General features: G+C 40.5%; 1 protein-coding gene across 2 annotated transcripts in view; it reads left to right on the top strand.

The window, feature by feature from the left end:
- LOC121957629 (retinoic acid receptor beta-like) overlaps window positions 1–20,789 on the top strand; it is a 195,594-nt gene that overhangs the window by 62,835 nt on the left and 111,970 nt on the right. For both annotated transcript variants that reach the window (XM_088090241.1, XM_088090243.1), the window contains exon 2: window positions 3,943–4,323. In XM_088090241.1, coding sequence (XP_087946367.1) covers window positions 4,134–4,323 — 190 coding nt within the window. In that variant the 5' untranslated portion in view covers window positions 3,943–4,133. The remainder of the gene's footprint in view (window positions 1–3,942; window positions 4,324–20,789) is intronic.

The raw sequence follows: 20,789 nt of genomic DNA, 5'->3' as shown, positions 1-20,789 counted from the left end.
CTCTTCAGTGTACTGCAGTAGTGCATGTGAGTGGCTCCACCAAATTGTCATTTTTACATGCACTTAACTCGCTGTTTTTAATGTATTCTGTTTTTATTCAGCTTGTGCTCAGTGGCTGCGCCGTTATCAGGTTTCTATCCGCTATGGCAGCAGGAGCTGCATTTCTAAATTAAGCCTCATGAATTATTCTTGCATTCGTTTCTCACTACAATGAAGGGAGAAAGTTTTCTTAAAGGAGATTGTTTGGACCAAAGATGCATCTGCAGAAGACACAGTAACTACTGTGTGAATAACACCTCTGTAGAAACTCATGTTGCTGTATAAACATCTCACAGTTTTCCCAGAGGAACACCTCTTCCTCCTCTGTATGTAGTGATACGCTCCACCTCCATTCTCTTTAACATGTCAAATCATTAGAGCAACACTGCTTACCATTCCACAAGTGTTGTGATAAAGTTAAAAATGCCTTCTTATGAAGTCTAAATCTGGAGCCAGGTATCTGAACCATTAAGTTATAATAATTCATCCCACTCGCTGTCTGTCAGTTGGATAATTTAGTAAATTTGAACTAAATAATTGATTCTCCTGGAGCAATAACACTCAAGATTGATAAGCAAGCCAGAAACAGATTACTTATGTCTAAGTGGCTCATCTCTGCAAAAAAAGGCACTCGCTAGTTTCTGCAGCAATCAGGAATAATTTCAGTAAAATTGAACAGTGTGTTTTTGGACTAGAGAGGCTGCTTTCTTGTTGAGAGCTGAGAAGCATTGCCATGATTGCACTTAAAGTATATAAGAAGCACAACAAAAACTGTTAGTGCTTTTCCCTACTCCATCTCAATGAGTTGGTGCTTTTATCCAGAACATCTTAAAAAGCCATCCATTATTTTGCCGTCTCTTTACATCCCCATTTTATCTGATTATGAGTTCAGTCTATCTAATCAATTTTAGAAATGTAAGGACATTTCTAGGATTTCAGGACATTTCTAGGTCTTTAGTTCATTTTTGTGATTTTTGGACATTTCTATGATTTTAGTTTGTTTCTAGGATTTTGGTTTGTTTCTGCGATATTTGTATGTTTCTACGATTTAAGGACAGCAAGAACTCCAGCTGTACCAACACAACAGTCGCTCAGGAGTTAATTCAATGAGTCGTTCAGGGTTAAGGGTCGCGGGCTGGGGTGTTTGGCGTCTCAATAACAGGTTGAAGCAGTGGGAGATAGGAGATGCTGCAGCTTCCAGTAGGAGGAGAGCTGCTGCTTGTTTGGCTCCAGCAGTCTTCTCTCCCCTGGGGTTCCCTGCTGTCATGCACACATTACTGATTACTGTAATAGTTTAATCAAGAGGGACAGAAAAGGCACACACACACATCCAGCAACTTCTGCTCTCACTCAGAGGAAACCTCAGTCTTGAAAGTTTTGCCTTCAGAAATGTCCGTACAGTGCTGTCAGTGCAGAAGAAAGGATCAGAAATGCACCATTTAAAAATGAAGAGAGAGTCGTTATTAAGGATGATTTTCCTTCCTTTCATAAGCTGTTTACACCTGACGTTTCCACTTCACACATTACAGACAGAGCTGGATATAGTCAGAATAGTCAGGGGAACAGAATCCTTTAACTGCAGACCTCAAAGCTCCCTTTAACTCTTCATATTAGGAAAAAATGCAGCATGCATGGAAAAAGTTATTGTAAACCTTAGGAATGTGGCCTTGGACACAAATCAGTTGCTTTTTCAAGGCATCGTGGCAGTGATACTCAACTTGCATCTGACAGAGTGCAGAGTGGCTCCCAAACCATTTTCTAATTCACAATAAAAACAAAGTTATTCACAGTGGGAATTCTTCTTGTACTTTTAGTATATTTAAGTTGCCAGAGTGCATAAAACTGCATCAGATTAGAGCTTGTCAGTGGAGGGTCCCTCACACCTAAGCCCCTAATATCCTAAAAGATGTCCTGAAATCCTACAAATGTCATACATCCACGAAATGTCCTAAAATCCTAGAAATGTTCTAAAATCCTTGAAATGTCCTGAAATCTGAGAATTATCTTAAAATCCTAGAAACGAACAGTGAAAGTGAGATCCGAGATCCAGTCTCATCATTCTTATACCCAGTGTGAACAGACAGACTTAGAGCTGTCCACTTGTAATCAAATCACCCAGGACACACGTTACTACCAGGTGTCAACAGGCTCTTTGTGTGGGTGGTCAGGGTTTTTCCTAAAATAATACTTGCACCCTCATAGTGTGCAGGTATTATTTTAAGAATCTTTCTTGGTTTCTCACATCCCACTCATCCAGGCATCACGCTTGTACACTGAAAGCACTGACGTGGTGGACGGATTTGTTAAGTTTAGAGTGAGAAGAAGCTGGTCTGACTCAGAGATCTGAGGGTCAACAGATCTCATCTCATTCCAGTCACATGACACCCACACACAGATCATATTTTACCACCTTGTCTCTGTCCTTATCTCTACTCTCACCTCTCCTCTGTCTCTACCTTCCTCAGTGGCATCCAGCACAGCGGCAAGACACTATCTGGTGGTCGTTAATTACAAAGTGTGGTTACAGATCACTTTAATGGCCCCCTGACTGCAGATTAGAGCCTTATGAGCACCATTATCCCGTAGCAGTTTATAACTGTGTTAAACAGAATTCAGCAGTGAGGACTGATCACACCTCAGCTCCACCCCGCTCATCTTCATTGGTACCCCGAGCATGTGAGGAGAGTTGAGGTGGATGCTGGAGGTGAATTGCAGCTGATTTATGAGGGCAGTGTCTCTGCTGGAAATGTCTTGGGGAATCCTTGAAACCTGGGAATTGTCAGTTTCAGCTACTGAACCAGGCTTGAGGTGCTACTGTACAGAGTGAAGTTTTTTTTCTTGCTCGATCAACAAGTTGTCCGTCTTTGCAGCAAGGTCAAGTATTTGTATGTGCTGTTTGTTGGTTTTGTACATTTACACAAGGACACACTTAGGCATTCCTGCCAGCAGCTTCCAGTATAGCATACTATTTTTTATCATATATATAAGATAGAAAATGTCTGCTTTGAAAATGGCCTATGCACCAAGATACTCTCATGCATCGCACGCTGTTTAGACTGTGATGACTCACCTTTACTTTTTTTTCTGGGCACAGTTTTGGCACTTCCCTTGAGATGGCACCCCAGGCAGCCATCTATATAGCCTATGGCACGCACTGACACTTTTGGTCTGGCAACACTTTCAGTACGAAGAAGAACCGGCTGTAGCATTTAGGGTCTCGGTCACAATCAATGGGATATGGAAAAATGGTTGGTTTGTTCACTGAGTCCTTGTCGTGCAAGAGTGCCGATCCTCTCTTGAATAATCAGTGGACTGCAGTGCCTCTAGCTCCACATTTTAGCATCTGATCAGTGTGCTGGGTATGTCAACAGAGAGGGGACGAAAAAAGGGGCTGAATGGAATGGTTCTATTGGTAATGTCCTCAAGTTTTTGACAATGGAAACACAATAAGAGCCGTTCTAATGTTTAATAAACTGAACTGAAGCATACTGCTTGGTGAAAAAAAGGCTCAACTTACACTGACAATTTAGAGTCATTTAGGCTTTAGGATTTAAGTGATGTAATACTGTTGAATTTTGGACGCCCAGTGAAAGCCATAAAAACAAGAAGTAAGACAATCAAATGTTGGGATGATGATGATAAACAGCCAGGTTTCAAATGAGCCAATTAGAGTCTGATCTAGACTTTCGAGGACAGGTGCGAGGACTCCCCAGAGTGTATTTGTAGAAGACGGCGAGGTAGAAACCTACAGAAGAGGCAAGAATAGATAGAGCACTAGACAAATACAAATTGACAGTGCTCCCACTTGTTTTTATTCATGAGACTACACACTATCATTCATCATCTATTGTTGGAAGAGCAGAGAGATAAAACTAACTCATAGTTTGTGTGTCTGTTTTACAGTGTTAGTGGAAGAGGTCTCTGAGTCCACCTGGCTGACACTAAACTCCGCCACCATGCATCTCTGGAGTGCTGAGGTGGTACCACACCTGCTCCAGACACATTAACCGCAGCCAGGGTTCACCCGATGGCCTTCCGGCTTCGCCAAGCCTCATCTTGCTCAGTGCTCAGCGCACCCTTCGCCCATCGCTGTGATGAAGACCGCCAGCCGCGCCCAGCCCCGCAGCAGTCCTCCGCTGGTCCAGATGAGGCGCTACACACCTGGGGTGTATCCTTTCCTGTTCCCCTCAATCATCAGCTCCCTGCCACAGCTGCCGCCGCCGTCACCGCAGAGGCTGCAGATCCAGCAGCCGTCCAGCAGCGGCAGCACACCCTCGCCTGTTGGTGAGTACTCCTTCTGCTCCACTGAGAATGGTTGTACATGCCTATCCGAAGTTGTCTCTCAATTGGAAAGCCTCTCAAGCTTTTCCTTGAACTGCTTTCAAGGTACCAAGAATGTATTTCCCTGAAAAACAATGGTATAGGTTCTGTTCTCACTGTATGCAGGTTAAAATAACCTATTTTTTTGTTCACTATCATATGGGAAAATACTGGGATGTTGTTATATTGATACAAATTTTGTGAATGATTCAGTTTAGTGCAACAGTAACTGCCAATAAAGGAAGTGTTGTGCACTTTATGTATAAAGTTAGAAAGGAAGGATGTGGACATTGTAGAGGTGAATGGTCATGTAGCCTCTGATTTCATGCAGGTAACTGGTGATTGTGACAAACTTTGACTGACATAATGTTATGAGCAAATTGTTCCCTAACTTAACCCCAGTAATTAGTCCCAAAACCTGGAAACAAGTTGCATTTCAGCACCTCCTGTTTTCTCGTCCCAGAGTCAATGGGCTTTTTCAATGGCTTTTCGGTAATTAGGTCTGTGGTCAACACAAGACTTTGACGTTTTGTTCTATGACAAAATACGTCAGTAAATACCCCACTCCTGAACTTTAAAGCTTTCATGTGTCTTAAAAAAGGCAGTTGCTAACAAGTGGCTAAATGAGACTACAGAGTGTCAGTACCACTGCGCTTAACACGGCAGCCCACAAGACATAACAGAGTGAATGCTGTTGTCCCTCTCAACCCCAAACCAAAACATTATACTTGACAGCGATGGCAAGGGAGAGGTGGATAAAAAAACAAACAAAACGGTATGTTGCATCAGCTGACAGAAGGTTACATGATCAGTGGGAATAACCCAACATGTCAGCGCAATAATGCAGACTAACCCCGGTGTGTCAATCAGTGGAACTAGATGAAAACAAGGAGCAACACAAGCTACAAACTAAGGTTATCCCTGCAACCATTCCCAACAGATTCAACAGGAAAAAATAAACCGTTGCAGCATTGATACATATATAACTGCAGATATAAGACCCTACTCAGTAGTGGAAAATGCAGGCTTTATAAACGTACTTTACCCTTTAAACCTGAGCAGATGGGTGTGATTTCTTTAAAAAACATGTAGAAGTTTTAAGTCACAAGAAAATAACCCGAAATTTAGCAGAAAAAAAGAGAAAAGTAAGGTAAAGATTAAAAAAAAATAACAAAAGAAAAAAAGCCAGACAGTAATTCCTTCTTTGTACAACCCCCTCCCCAAAAAACACAGTTTAGTTTAACTGTATTTAAGAATTAAAAAACAAGGACATTTCTCTGTCATGTCAGAAACAGAATGTCAGTTTCTTTTGTTTGTGTTTATTTAAAACAACAGTATAACATTTTATTTATTATAATGTGCTGTTTTTGTTTTATATGCTTCTGCCCCAGAAGATAGGTCACTCCATCATTGTCCAAAGTTTAAAAAAAAATAGTTTATGTTAGTTTTAATAATTAAATGCATTAAAATAACAAACGATTTAAAAAAAATAAATTTAAATGTAAGTCAATTTCTCTGGCATTTCTACTTTTTGCAGTACCGGAAATGTAACAACCTGTTACACCTTTACATGGAACGTAATCCTAAACTGTGGATTTGCCCGGTACATGTTGCATGCTGGTATTTCAGTATTTTAAAAAACATACTTACTATTGATCTACTTTAAAATAAGGACTTTGCTGCACTGTTCGGCTGTGACGTTAATCAGACAGAACATGATGATATGAATCTCAGATGGCAGTGAGTAATCCAGACAGTTGCTTGGCTCCTGGATTGTTTCCTCACTGGAAGTGGCCCCTGATGTCTCCCACTACTGTAGCAATATTTTGACACACTCTGGTTTGTGTTGCCTAAGCCTGAGCTCTGCTGTTTTCAACTCTCAGCTCCACATATTTACTCCCTTTCCTCTCCCCCTCCTCTCCCTCCACCACCTCAAAATCTGCTCTGACATGAAAACCAGCAGGCGGGTTCACCCAGGGGGGATTCTTCTCCCAGTGAGGAGCTCAGGTGTGCATCTCTGTGTGCTGCTGAACTCTGAAGTGTAAATAGACACAACACAGACAGTCAGTTTCAATATTTGTTGTTTTTGTTGAGCAGAGTTTATATTCCTGTTGATAAACAGCATCATTTGAGAAATTAGACACAAGGCAAATACCAAATCTCTTCATCATGTTTCTATTTCTGTCAGTCAAAGCTTTTCTCATCCATTATGGCAAAAGCTTTAAGGCTTTACTATTGACTTAAAAGTTAGATATTCATACTTTAAAGTGTTAATACTTCATTCGTAGTTTAGCCTTCATTTGCTTAATTTGCGGAGAGAACCAGGCCTTAATTTGAAACAGATTTATAGAGAAATTATTTCAAACTTTTGGTTGTCCTACTTCAGAAAGAAGCTTCACTGTTTTCTGATCTTTTGCATTCATTAGTGATTGACACAACACACTGCATTGATAAATCCAGAAAAAATACATGCTCATACTTGTCTCCTGTAGCTCCGAGCCTCTCTTTTTAACATAAATCCTGTTCTTATTTACTTAATACAGTAAGTTCTTTTTTTTGTATTTTGAAAGTGTGAAATACTTATGGACTTGAGGCTGGTGCTTGTGACAGTGCGAGATGTGAACATCAATGGCATCCTCCTTGGCTGAGCTGTAACGTTGGGTAGCTCAGTGCTGCTATGTGAGTTAGCAGTAAACGCATGCTTCCTTCTGCGCCATAAAGCTGTGACAGGTGTAGTTTGATAAACATAAAATAGCTCTGTGGAGTATCTTGAGTAACCGGGTGATAATTTCTGCAAAGAGTCATTGCTGTTGTATATTTCAAATGTATTTTTTGGCGCTTTGAGCAGCACAAGCAAAAGTGCCATTTATTTTTATTATATTGGAGAGAAGTCAAACATCTCTAAGGCCGATATCTCCAGCACTCTGCGACTCACACCAAAACAATTTAGACTGATAAATAGTAATACAGGTAAGAGGAAAAATATGTATTTTTAATTTAGGGTGATCTGTCCCTTTAAACTACTCTCTATCAAAGGCTACAGGCTACATGTACATGTACTTATAAGAAGATGTGTTCTGAAATGAGTGCTAAATAGATCCAAAGTGCCATTATTGTGGTATGTTTATATGGATTGTGGAAAGTGTGTGGTCCTTTTTTCAGTATATCTTTTTTAAATCACATGAAAATGTGCATGCACCAAACAGAAAGCAGCAAACCGGGAGGACAGTACACATGGAGGGGACTCCAGGGAGGTGCGAGAACGTGAACAAGTCTCGGCTCTCTTGGACTGTGGAAAAAGGAGGAGAATCTGATGTAGAGGGTCTGCGTTTATGTCAGCGTGTATTTAATCTTCCTACCAGCACTTATTTTAACTCTTAATATTTAAAAAAGTTTGCTTGTTCCCACAGCCTCCCTCCACTATAAGAGCACAGCTAACTAACAAAATATAAATGTAAAGTTTGTACACAAATACAGTTTATCTATATTGATTACACTGATGCCATACTGACAACAATACCGTCAACAGATGGCACATTTTCTCTTGGGTTTCTAAAGTTGTGTGTTTTTGCAGATACATGAGAAATTGTTAATGTGCTGTATTTCTGAAAGGAAGTTTGGCGTACATTTTTCCACCAGCAACAAGATGGAAATAATCTCAAAAGAAATCTAGTTGTAGTCTTACAAAAAGTGACCCTGCAAGATCCCCAGTCTTTGCAAAATCTTATAATGTGCGACTAAAACCTAAAGGTCTTTTCAGTCAGTTTTAAAAGTCTTCTAGTGTATGGTTGGCATAAGTTGAGAGCAGCTCAATCAAAAAGTGATTTTCCCACAGACTGTTTTTTCAGAATCATTTACAGAGGCCTGAAGAGGAAAAACTGTACAGCAAGAGAAGAAAAACAGAAATCTGATCTTAATTTTACCTTATTCAACTTCACCGGTAATCATCTTTTGATTTATTTTGTGATTAAATTTTGGATCGAAACCTTGAGTGTAGGAATCACCAAGTAAGACCTCTAACTTGCATCAGAGGGGCATCTGTTTGTGTCTTCATATTGCCTATAGTAGTACTATAACATTTGTTTTTAAAAATAGCCTGTCATTGTAAGAAGTGAGTTCGTGCAGTTGAAAGCAAGATGAAGTGAATATCAATACATTACTGTGATCTTGCCCTGCTGACTGGGGCAGGACAAAGTGCAGACATGAAATATTCAGCACCATCAACATAAAAAAAATACAATAACAAAAAGTAGATAAAAAGACTACAGAGGCTGTCTTCGCTTGATCATCCTTTGGTGTGTGTGAAGCAGAGGCTGTATTGTTCACAACATTAGAGAACGAATAAATGTGAGGCTGTCTGATACAGATGTGTCTGAACACGTCTGAACTTTGGACACCAAGAAAAAAAATCAGATGAAACAAACAGTAAGGTAATGAGCACCGCTGTTGAGTGGGGTTTGTGGATTCACACAAATGATGTGGGCCGTCGCGGCGTCCCCCGGGGACACACTCAAACACTTGCTGTTGTTGGGTCAGCGGTCCGGTTCGCCCTGCCTGCTGCCTTCTATCTCCACAGGGAGATTTGCAAAGGAAAATGAACTCTACTGCAAACACCACATACCTCCTGGGAACTCCAGTGGCCCAGTCAACATCACTGAGGAGTGTGTGTGCATGTGTATGTATGAGGAAGATAAAAAGAAAGACAGACAATGGAAATATTATAATAAAGCATTATTGTTTTGAAACATTCTCTTTCCAAAAGCCTCTAAAACTTTGATATTCAGTCCTCCTTTAAAGGGACATTACAAGTAAGTATTCCTATAAAGGAGTCATTTTGTATGTTTTACTTGCATAAATTACAGCTATTTATTATACCAACCCACTGCTGCATTTGAATTTGTTTTTCAATATTCAAGGCAGCCATTTGCTTCTATTCATTTCATTGAGGTCATTCAAAACACTTTGATAGTGTGAGCAAGTCAAGCAACTTTCAAGTGTCTGCATATATATTTATGTTTTACGAAAGAGAATGGAAAGTAAAGGCTGCCTGGAAGGTTTGAAAATAAAAATCTGACAGTATGAAAAACATTTAATAAATGATTAAATGCAAAGTACATAGTTACATAATGATGTGCTATAATAATGAGGAAACATGTTTCTTATATAGCAATAACCCAGGGTTTCTCACACATTAATTTATTGGTAATAAAAAATAAAAAAAGCTGAAGCCACAAATGGATTTTTTTTGGGGGGGGGGCTCGACTGTTCATTAGGAGCGCTGTTGAAATATATACACTGTTTGGTTATGTATTGCAACTCAAGGAACGCAGAGCGTACTCTGGGCACAGATGCAGCAGCAGAAAGTCAAGCACATTGAAAGCGAAACTTGATTCATTGTGCTGGCTCTAAAAGTTTGCATTCACTCGCAGCAGCTGCTCCTTTCATCCATTGATCTTATCTGATCAGCTCTGGAGGAATTGGCAGATCAATTAACAGCTCTGCCTGTCACAAACTGCTGCTGAGGAAAAAAAAGGAGATGATGGAGAGCTACTATGTTCAGGGACCCACAAAAGCCTCCCAGTTTCAATAGGGGACACAGAATGATACAAAGGGACACAGGGTTATAAAACGGAAAACAAACAACCAGAAAACCTAAGTTTTCTGACATTGTCTTCTCTGTTGTGTGTCTGGTGTCAAACCTACTTCCAGGCTGGATTGGGTGTCGATTCACCCCCAAATCAAAAAACATATCTTCCCTCTTACCTGTAGCGCTCTTTATTAATTTAGATTGTTTTGGTGTGAGTTGCAGAGTTGGCTGTAGAGATGTCTGCCTTCTTTCCAATATAATAGAATTAGATGGCACTCGGCTTGTGGTGCTCAAATTTCCAAAAAAACATATAATGAAAAAAATTGGCCACATCACGCTGCCTCCACAATCTAACTCCAAAATTAACTCATACAAATGGGGTTAAGTGTGCACTTTTGACAGACTTTTGGACAGACTTTTCATAGTGCTCCATTCAGCTGCACAAACTTTAAAGGACAGAAGTAGTAGTGTGAAAAGTGAAATTTTTTATTTAAAATCACGTCTTCTTACATCCACACACCTGGCCAATAACAATGTAAAGTTTGGTGCTTGTTATCAGTTTCTAATGTACAAATAAAGGCTGACCCCTGCTAGTGGCAGATTTTTATAAAAGGTCTGTTAAGCCAGTTTAAATCAAATGATCGGTCCGTTAAGCAAAATGAAACCCTAACAAAGCATAGTCTCATTAGCCAATTCTAAAACAGTCCAGGAAAAGCTTCACACAAGCATATCGGCGAGCTGGTTAATACATCCTGTCATTCACACACTTCCAGCTTCTCCCCATCTGGTGTATCCCCTCCCCATACTCTCTGCCAGTCTGGCCTTGAGGGGTTCGGGGGGAGGGGATACCTGTACTTCCAACCTGTCAGTGTCCTACCTGCTCACGACCCCAACAGATTATCAAAGTCTTCATCTGACAGGGGAATGTCGACCTGTTCCTCAATTTATGCAGAGATGCTTCGGAAACATCCCTGCCCCATCGCCCAGGAAATGTTTCTTTCTCTCCCCTCCCTGATTCCACATGGCAGCATGAGGCCTCCAGCAGAGACAGCATCCTGTCAGCTGCTTTGAAATGTATTTGTTGTAAAGCCACATCGTGGAAAGATGTGTACTGATGTAAGAGAAAGAATTCAATTTAAAGGGTCAGTGCATCCTAATTACAAAGACGTGGTGAGACCATCGGTGATATCAAGCAATGCCTGTTGGTTTTAAACATGTTTCAGTTACTCTGTTTAACCCACAGACCTCACTGTGGACATTTTTCATTCAAAAGGTGTGAATTTTGATGAGCAGCTGAAAGTCTTCAGTGTGAAATATTTCTGCAGGAATTATATTGTCAGTAGAGGAATTGGACAAAGCAAGTATCATCGGCTGTCGGGTTGTTGCTCAAACTACAGGCTGTACTTTCGCATTTTCCGCCACCTGTGCCCCCAGCAGCACTGACAAAGAGTATACAGCTGATCAGTAGAATTACCTTCACTTTTCTCTGTTTCTCTCAAACTCGCACCAAAATCCGATCAAACAGTAAAACTAGGCAGCGCTGATTGAAAAAATATATCAAGATTATGTTACTGCAGTGCCGGCAACTTGACTTGGACGTCAACACCAATGCCTCATGACGTCACTTGGACTTCATCTTTTGCCTTGAAAATACTTAATACCTCCCCCAAGCTCAAAGATTAGAAAATACATATTTAAAAGCTCCTCTTTCTGGCTCTCAAACTGGAACACCTGAAACATGTTTTAGCTTACTGTTTAACTACAAGCTCGTCGGCCCTCATTGTTTCATTTGGACCAGTCCGCATTAAGTCATCCACTGACGAGAGCGTCCATTAAGGCGCGATGCATTCTGGTAGTTGTAGGTTTTCTACCTCTTGAGCAAAAGTGTCCTTTTGCTCTGTTTTCTCTGGTCATGTTGAACCAATTTGACTATTGAATACAGTAAGTATTTGCTTCTTTTTACTGCATACACAGCCTAGTTTTTTGTGAAGTCTTTACAGCAGTGAAATACTCTTTATGGGTCCATGAATGCAGCACTGGTGCAACTCTTCAAGAGTTTTTTTTTCTTTACCCCCGCAACAGTTTATGGAGTTTGAGTTGCAGGTTGGATAATTGCTCAGTGGATCAACTTCATTTACACAATCCGCACTGCCCAACCAGCAAAATATGAGTTAATTAACCACCAGAACCTGACCTGACTTACAAACTTCATACATTATACAGGGACCCCACGATCATAAAATTCCTGGAAAGTTATGAAATTAGAAAAAATGTTTTCTAGGCCTGGAAATGGTTTGTAATTAATAATGCAATTAATAATGTTTTGGAGTGGTTTTGAATTTAAATTGTTTTAAATATTGTTCAAAATATGTCATTAATAACATCTAAAACATGTCTCGCGGAATTCGATCAATTTCTACAAATTTAAAATCTAGTTTTGCTTTTCCATGACAGCTGACATGTCAGTAGTATCTCATGATGCAAGTAGGCGGTGGGAATATCTAACTTGCAAAAAGACGTGTAAACCGGATAAAATATAATGAAGAAGTAATGGAAATGTTTCGAAAATTCATTGATAAATATGTGTGGGAATGCTGATTTTCTAATAGCACAGGTGTCAGGACTGATGTCAGAGACATGAAGGACACAGACTAAGTACTGCAGCGTGTATGTGTGTGACAGAGAAAGAGTGACAAAGAGATGGTCGAAGGTGGACTGTACTGTATTCAGTTTTTCTGTGAGTTATTAATAATTTCCTAAGGAAGCTGTTTTGTCACATTTTGACATTTGATATTGTTCTTGGTAATCTTACATGATCTTACCTGCCGCTTCACTTCTAATAACTAATGGAAAAATGGATTTCTTAATGCGGGTCAAACACACATATGTTGGTAAATCATTCCTCATACAATTATTTCCATCTATAAATAATACTAGATATTCTAAATACAATAATGCATTTTTTTCTCTCTTTATATCTTCTGAATGAATGTTCTGTGGGTTGCATGGAAAGCTTACGTGGGCAGCCAGTTGACGATTACTGCTGTATATGTTCCACAGATTAGTCTATCTTGACTTCTGTTGCGCTGGCATGTGAAGAGTTTTAAAAAAGGACTGAGAAATGAATGTTTGATATTGGAAAAAAAACCCATGTAATTCAGTATACCTTTAGTGCTTCGTGGAATTTTTTTTTTTTTCTGAGTGTGATGGTTGTTTTCTTTAAGATGATGACTAACTGGAGGTCACCTTCTTATCTGCTGTTACATCTTACATAATATGTAAAAGATTGCTTGGTGTCACCTTTAAAGCTACAGACACTCTTAGAGTGTGATGCATGAGCTGAGGGAGCGGTGTCAGACAGTATCCATAATGCAGCTGCAGAAGGAGGAATCTTAGTCTGTATATCCCTGTAATAAAACCCATCTGTGCAGCAGTGAGTCAGGCCTGAGAGCTGCTACATGATATAAATGTGCGGACATACATTGTACACACAGTTTGCTTTAATGCCGTCTTTGTTCCGCTCTAATAACACACTGATACAATGTGTCTGCGCAGCAGCCCATCTTAAAAGAGACTCAGCTGTCAGTTTGCTCTCAAACTTGGCAAATGCACACTCACACACCTACACATTCATCTTTTTTTTTCTTCTCCCCCAGATGTATCCCCTCCTCTTTCCCTACCCCTTCCTTTGTCTACCTTGCTCATTTCAAGTCAGTGTCTGCCTGACTGTCTGTCAGTGTTTTCCTGTTGTTATTTTAGAATCCATCGCAGGGTATTTAGGTCACACGCGGTTTCTAGCCCTGGCAAAGTATGAATAATGCAGACTTCTCTCATTACACCATGTGCTAACCCTCTGGATTGAAAATCAATGTGCACTCAAGTGGCTGGCAAATGAATGGATCTAACTCGCCAGCCGCTCGGCCAAGAGAAGCGAGGAGAGCGAGGGCTACATCTCATGGTGTACCCTAAAGGTTTAACAGCATTTCTATTTTAACAGGTTCCAAGCCTTTACAAAATACAATATGCCTTTCATCCGCTGTCTGCAAGAGGCGGTGTGTCTTCATTCACCGAGGGCTGAATGTGATGAGAACAAGGCTTGTGGGACGAAAAAAAAGTAAGGAAAAGATTATTGGTCATCGACAATGCATGGAGGAATGTCTGAAAACGAGACTATTGTCGGGGCCGTATGACTGATTGAAGAAGGGGGGCTGGGAGTTTTTTTTACCCCCACTGTTTCCAACCTTTCAATGCACTCCCTCCTACAGTTCAACCATAGTTCACATTGCCAGGAGTCTCCTCACCACCCGCCCCCACTTTTCCCCATGTAGCGCTCGGAGAATCCTCAGCATACATGTTGCCGCACATTCCACACATAGCCTGAAAACAGTGTTTACGACATGATCTACAGTTTGTCTCCAGTTTGGAAAGGTGCCCGAGCTGCTGCGAGCAACGCCCGTTACCCACTGCGATCACATCGAGCGTGGGGTTTTTTATGGTGAGGGGATTTTTTTTAATGGGAGAGACCCCCCCGACATCTGGCACACATCTGGAGCTGTTTAATGAGAGGCTCAGTCTGCCTTAGTGCAAGCCCACCATCAATCCGTTTCACTCTCCAGTTGTCAGGAACTCTCATCTCCTCTCTGGCAAAAGCGAAACGATGTTGATACATGAGTGATAATAGTCTGTAAAAACATGCGAGGGGAAAATAAAAAAAAATCTGAGCAAAACTAATTGGGGAAGGCTTCAATTTGGAAGTGCATCTTATGGTATTTACTCCCCAAAGCAATAAGCAACCTGCGATCTGAGCTGTCTTGATTACAGAGCTTACTGTAGTTTATTGATATGATTTCTTTGCCTCACACCTGTGGGCAGACCGAGGGCTTTTTCTGCACCCTGTTTGTGTCTCGGAGCCGGGAGGATCTGCTCGATAACAGGGGAAAGATCGTTGGGACTGAATCCAAACTCATTTTCTTTTTTGGGAAATATAGTGCTGTACAAAAGTCGTAGGCCACCTTAAACTTTGTTGTTTTAACAAGGTTTCAATGATCATTCATATTTATTTCTCACTGGTCCCTTTACTAAAATACAACCAGAACATACAGGAAATACGCATAAAGTATTATCGACACAAATATTTCAGAATAAAACAGCTTCAATGTGCTAAAGTTGCAATGATTTTGAGTGAACTCCCTCTCCACTTAGCATGTCTTGAGCTATTTCGGGCAGACAATATGAGATTTACAATACTAATCTTCTGGTGTATTTACATCAGGCTGCATTCAAGACATGTCCAAAGCTCAATATTGATTGTTTGAGCTACCTTTTGTTGTGGTTGTACAATTCCATGTTTCACGTCATATTGTCTTCAGTCTGAAGAAAGAATTTTGTTCTGATTTTTTTTTTTTTTGGTGTTTAATGCATTGTGCACTTTGTATCTTCATAAAGAGACTGAGAAATAAATGTGTTTATAGTCATTACAGCTTTGCTAAAACAGCAAATTAATGGTGGCCTAAGACTTTTGCACAGTACTGTAAATTGACTTCTTTTTAACAAACAAACAGATTTTTAAAGTTTGAGGTAAATATACAAATGCACATGTTAACGTATGGCCTCCCCTGCCTGTGGTCACAGCGCATTCTCCATGGTAGCCGCCCATAAATCAAGAAAATGGCTCCTTTTGTATGTTCATTAATAGGCACAACATGCGTCAATACAAAACCCCAACTATTCTTTGAATGGACTTTGATTGAAAGCCAGCCTTTTTAACAGCAGCATTCTTATTCCCGCCCTGTAGCAGCTTGTCTAGCTGTCCAGCCTCTTATTTATTACCCCTTGAAGATGAGACAATGAAAAAGCAGTTCTCAGAGCTGTGTTTGCATTGAGAGGCCCGCAGCACAAAGCGGCCGGAGAGCATCTCATTGTTCGACAGGGCCGGCAGAGATGCGGCTCGCTTCAAAGATTGCTTCTTTTTCGGTGGTGGTGGGTGGTAAGAGAGTGGAGGAGGGGCTCCGAAACTAACCGTGAGGAGTAGATTTCATCACAGGAAGGGATGTGGGGGCAGGGAGAGTGGGGTGGAGCTGGAGATCCAGGAGTCAAACACAGGCCAACGTGAACTTTCCAGTGCTAAATTTGGTTCACATCTATAGGAAGCTTTACTGCACCCAGGCTTGTGCCCTGCAGAGGATGCAATGAAATATGGTCGAGGCTTGAGATTTAGATAAATGATCACAGGAAGTGTATCCTGCTGTTGCAACTGAGGCTTCTCTTAGAGTCTTAAGTGGCCATGCAAATACAGCCTGGCAGTCGCAGCAAAAACGAGAAGTCCAGTTTTCACACTGTGTTTCCCTTCATTTGATCTGGACTCAGAAATGGAAAAAAGGGGGGCTGGGAAATGAGTGGTATTCTTAAGCTACCAACAAAGAAGCTATTTAATGTGTGTCCGTGAGTTGTGTGTATGAACCTGTAATTATGAGGCAGAGAGCCCAAGTCTGCACTCAGAGATAAGTTGGACGGATGTTCGCTCTCATTCATAGAGAGCCAATGCGCTTTACTCTGCTAAATGTGCTACGGATACTCCACAACATGCAGCCTGACTCTCAAATATGCACAGAGATGGAAAAACATGGGGGTATCAATGGAAAGGGACAAACACGTAACCGCATATAAGCGATGTGCACACACCCAGGCCTTGTCCACTCCTGCACAGGTGTATTTGAAAATGTATCTCTTTTTGTGCGTTTTGGCCTTTCATCTGCTTTAGGTCACTAGAAAAAAAATTGACCTTTTAAAATATTCCATGTAGGGTGAAAATTTTCATAAACTCTGTTGAAGACAAGGATAACTGATTTTTTGCTTGTGACGATATTGTGCACCGTTATCTCCTTTGTGCAGGGTTTCCAAGGATCCTTGTAAAGTCTTAAAAGGTGCTGAATTTAATTAATCAAAAATATAAGGCCTCAATTGGTATTAAAAAGTCTTAAAAATGCTAAGACTTGGGGGGTAGGATTTTATGGATTGTTTTTTCTGACATAACCTAAAATCTCAATTCAATAATAGAGATGCAAAAATTGACAAGAAAACTTGCCAACACCGCCAGGTATCAACTCTCAACTCTGCCATGTGACAAAAAAACTCCCCATTTTCTGCCTTAAGGCACTGATTAGTATTAAATTGACCAAATTTAAACTAAGGACGTAAAAGATGCTCAGACATGGGAAGTGGGAGTAGTTCATAAATCATTTTCTGATGTTACATTGTAAAATCTCAATATAATTGGTAACATTTACTTTTTGTGAAACAAATTTAATAAATTAATTTTCTTAAAGTCGTCATTATGGGAATCCAAGCAGTGGAATCTTACATGCAGATTGAGAAACACAATCACTGATAAAATTGGCCAGAAATGCCAGATATTTCCTGCTTCTTTTGGTTAACCAAATGGATACTCTTAGGATAATATAAAATGTTCATTGTCTTCCATGTGTTCCACTCTAAAAAGGGTTGTTTTTTGACATAAATAATCAGATTTTTTTTCACTGGACAAAAAAAGTAATGTTTTATGTTACAATAGACATTTAGAAAATTGGTCTTAATTCCAAGAGGCATTAAAAAAAGTCTTTAAAAATCTTAAATCTACCTTTGCCTTAAGCAGCAGGAACCTGGATTGTGTGAGGTAGAGCTGTGTTCACTCACAAAATAGTCGGATGTTTTACACACCGATCCAGCAGTCTCCACACTCAATCTTTCTGTTTCACGACATAAATGCTGCTTACTTCATTGGTGCTAAATAAAGTAAATCATGTGCTGCAGATTCCTTTTATATGAATGCAATTTGTAGGAATACTGTGCTGGAATTATCCTGTCAGTTTTAATCTATGTGCACTTTCCCTGAGAAACAAACAAGTAAATATAGCGATCATATGGCAGGTCATATTTGGAATTATGCAAAGGGCCAGTTCCCACCAGTTGTGTTTGCAGTGCGTCTGCCTTGGGCGAGCCCTTTGTGTGTAGCCACAGAGCTGTATTTGGCCTCTGGTCACAACTTAGCTCTTAGCTCATCAATTACATTGGGCTGCGCACACTCAGCGAGTATGCGACTACTGCATGCATGCTTGTTGGTATAGCGGTAGGCTGAAGACATAGCATTATCAAGACTAGAGGGCCATCACATAGAGGCTGCTTTCTTCTGTCTCTCCATTTGTTACTTGGCTTCAGGTTCCTGGCCTTCACCAGCATGCACAACACATGAACAGATCCCTCTAATCGAGTGAGTTTGTCTTGGGTGAAGGCCAGCAGACTGTGGAGACTTTTTTTGGGGGGGGTGTTGAGAGCACGAACAAAAGGTTGTTTATGTGTTCTCTCATAGAGGGAGCTGGGTTAGCTGTGACTGTTTGTGCCGATGCAGGCAGGCAGGCAGGCTTTGAAAGGCGCTAAGCCACATACTCCTGGGTTCTGTAGAACAGCGGCAGCAGCACTGTAGAGCTCCAGCGACTGATTAACAACCGCTGGATGTATGGAGCTGAGGCAGAAAACAGCCGAGAGAGACAAAAGACCGACAGAGAACAAACAGCTCGGTGACAGATTGATAGTTTCACTCGCAACAACATTGTGCTCAACTGGTTCAGCATCATTTAAAAAAGACATCAAATGATTTCAGAGAGTGATGACAGACAAGGAAACTGAATACGGAGGAATGATATATTGACTGGATATTGATTGAAGTTCATTTTGCATGCAATTTTTATATGTCAAGACATTCTCACAGAGCCAAAACCTTTTTTGGCCAGTCAAGCTATTTTCTCTCTGATATAATAAGTCCCTTTATTCCCCCTTTTTTTCTCCCTCTAAAGGACTCTACATGCCCAGAGGCAAAAGACTTGACCTGGTGCCTTGAGCTGGCTCATGAATGAGAAATGTCTAATGGAGAATGAGCTGGAACCACCAGCCTTTGCTTGTTTCTCAATATCGTGGAAAAGGTTGAAATAAATTAGGACCATTATTTCTCAGGTATGATTACATTTAACTAAAAGAGGTGAAGAGGGTGGTTAGGTTCGTCATAGGACCATAAGATAAGGTAGGGTTTCCCAAACATTCATTAAATTTTGGCTGCCTGCCACTATTAAAACAGATTTTCTATTTTTGAAGTCATTCATTAGGAGCACTACTGAAATATATATACCATTCAGTTAATGATTGCACCGCACTCTCAGAGCACAGAGCATACTCTGGGCACAGAAGGAGCAGCAGAACGCAGTGAAAGTAGATCTTAACCCTTTGATACTAGAGCAAATTGGCTTGATTACTTTTAAAAACATGGTAAGAGGGCGACTAGCAACTTTACAAGAAATGGCTAAAAAATAGCAAGAAATTAGTAACAAGTTACTCCCTTCAAAAATGGCAAACAAAGCCTTTGAAAGCATATTGCAGCATTTTGGACAATATTTGAAACATTGGTGGGATACCACTAGTTCCCAACCTTTTTGGCTTGTGGCCCCCTAATATGAGGTAATGTGTACGTGTGACCCCACAGTATGATTATGGATTACTCAGTGTGAAATGAGCGGTGTCAGAAATACAACCAAATGAGGAATTTTTTTGTCAAAGATTCCAATTGAAGGGTTTTAAGTGACCATTACCAGATAAACAAATGCAGTACTTCACAAGAAAGCAGAAAAACTCACGGACTCACAAAAAACAAAACAAAAAAAACTAACTGATTTTTATCTTTTCCTGTGCATCTGTATTATTATTATTTTTTTTTTTTGGTCTTTCAGCTGTTTCTCTGCTATCACACAACCAAGTTTCCATACTTAGGTCACGTTATTATATCTGAAACTGATCAAACATTTGTTGATTTTAAGATGCAGTAGAAAGCTCCAGAAAAAGCCAGTAAGTGAGCCTTGAGCAAAGATGATTCTGTCAAACTATTGCTCCCTTGTCAGTGTTGGGAGGTCCGACCCCAAGTTGGGAACCACTGGTCCAATGTGCAGTTCCAGTGTTTGAGGTATTTTTTGTTAGTGTGTTTTAGAATCCTAACCCAAAAATGTTACCTTGAATAAAGAATTAGTAAGACTGACTAAATGGAGAACCAAAAACAGTGTCAAGAGGAAAATGGAGTATTGTTGAATTGTTGGAAAGCGAGAATTTTGGAGGAAAGCAAGGCAGAGACAGGCAGAATGAGTGCAGCAGAGGGAAAGGTTCAGAGTGGAGGTGGGGGTGATGGGATGTTAGCCATCCTTTGGGCAGGGCTCTGGTCTGGGTCAGTGTTGGCCCTCAGGAAGGCCCTTCTGCATTCCTGTCCTCTGGGTGACCCCTCCTCTAGGGCCGCGAGACTTATTGGAGTAATCAGGCCCTGTCAGCACCTTGGTTATGCTGCATGGACTCAATCCAATAAATGTGAATGGGATGTGTAATAGCACCTGATGAAAAGTAAGTTTGTTTGTACTGAAAGGAGTCCCTCTGAGTTTTTCCTTTTTGTCCACTTTTTTTTCTGCTCTGTGTTTTGCTTTCTCCCCGTGGCCCCGTGTTCGTATCAGGAATGGGAAACTACTGCAAGTACAGGGGAAGCAGTGTAAGAGAAACACAAGCCTGTTTTTATTGCAATACCATATTTTCAGGCTGTCATAAATCTTTATGGTTTGGAATTTAAAGAGTAAAGCTCAATAATATCTTTCAGACAGATGTAGAAACGTATAAAGATGGCTGTTAGATGAGAAGGAATTCCATTACCATAGTTTTTGTCCTGGGAATGCTGATAAAGACGCTGATATATGCTTTTTTATCTGTACGTGCTTCAGTACATCCATCCATTTGTCTGGATTTTGCAACTGACAAGGCTATTTTT

This window comes from Plectropomus leopardus, chromosome 17 (assembly GCF_026936395.1).
Source record: "Plectropomus leopardus strain MGB_pleo_1.0 chromosome 17, ASM2693639v1, whole genome shotgun sequence".
Taxonomy (NCBI): domain Eukaryota; kingdom Metazoa; phylum Chordata; class Actinopteri; order Perciformes; family Serranidae; genus Plectropomus; species Plectropomus leopardus.
Note: the sequence above shows the minus strand (reverse complement) of the source record. Positions and strands in the feature narration are given on the sequence as shown.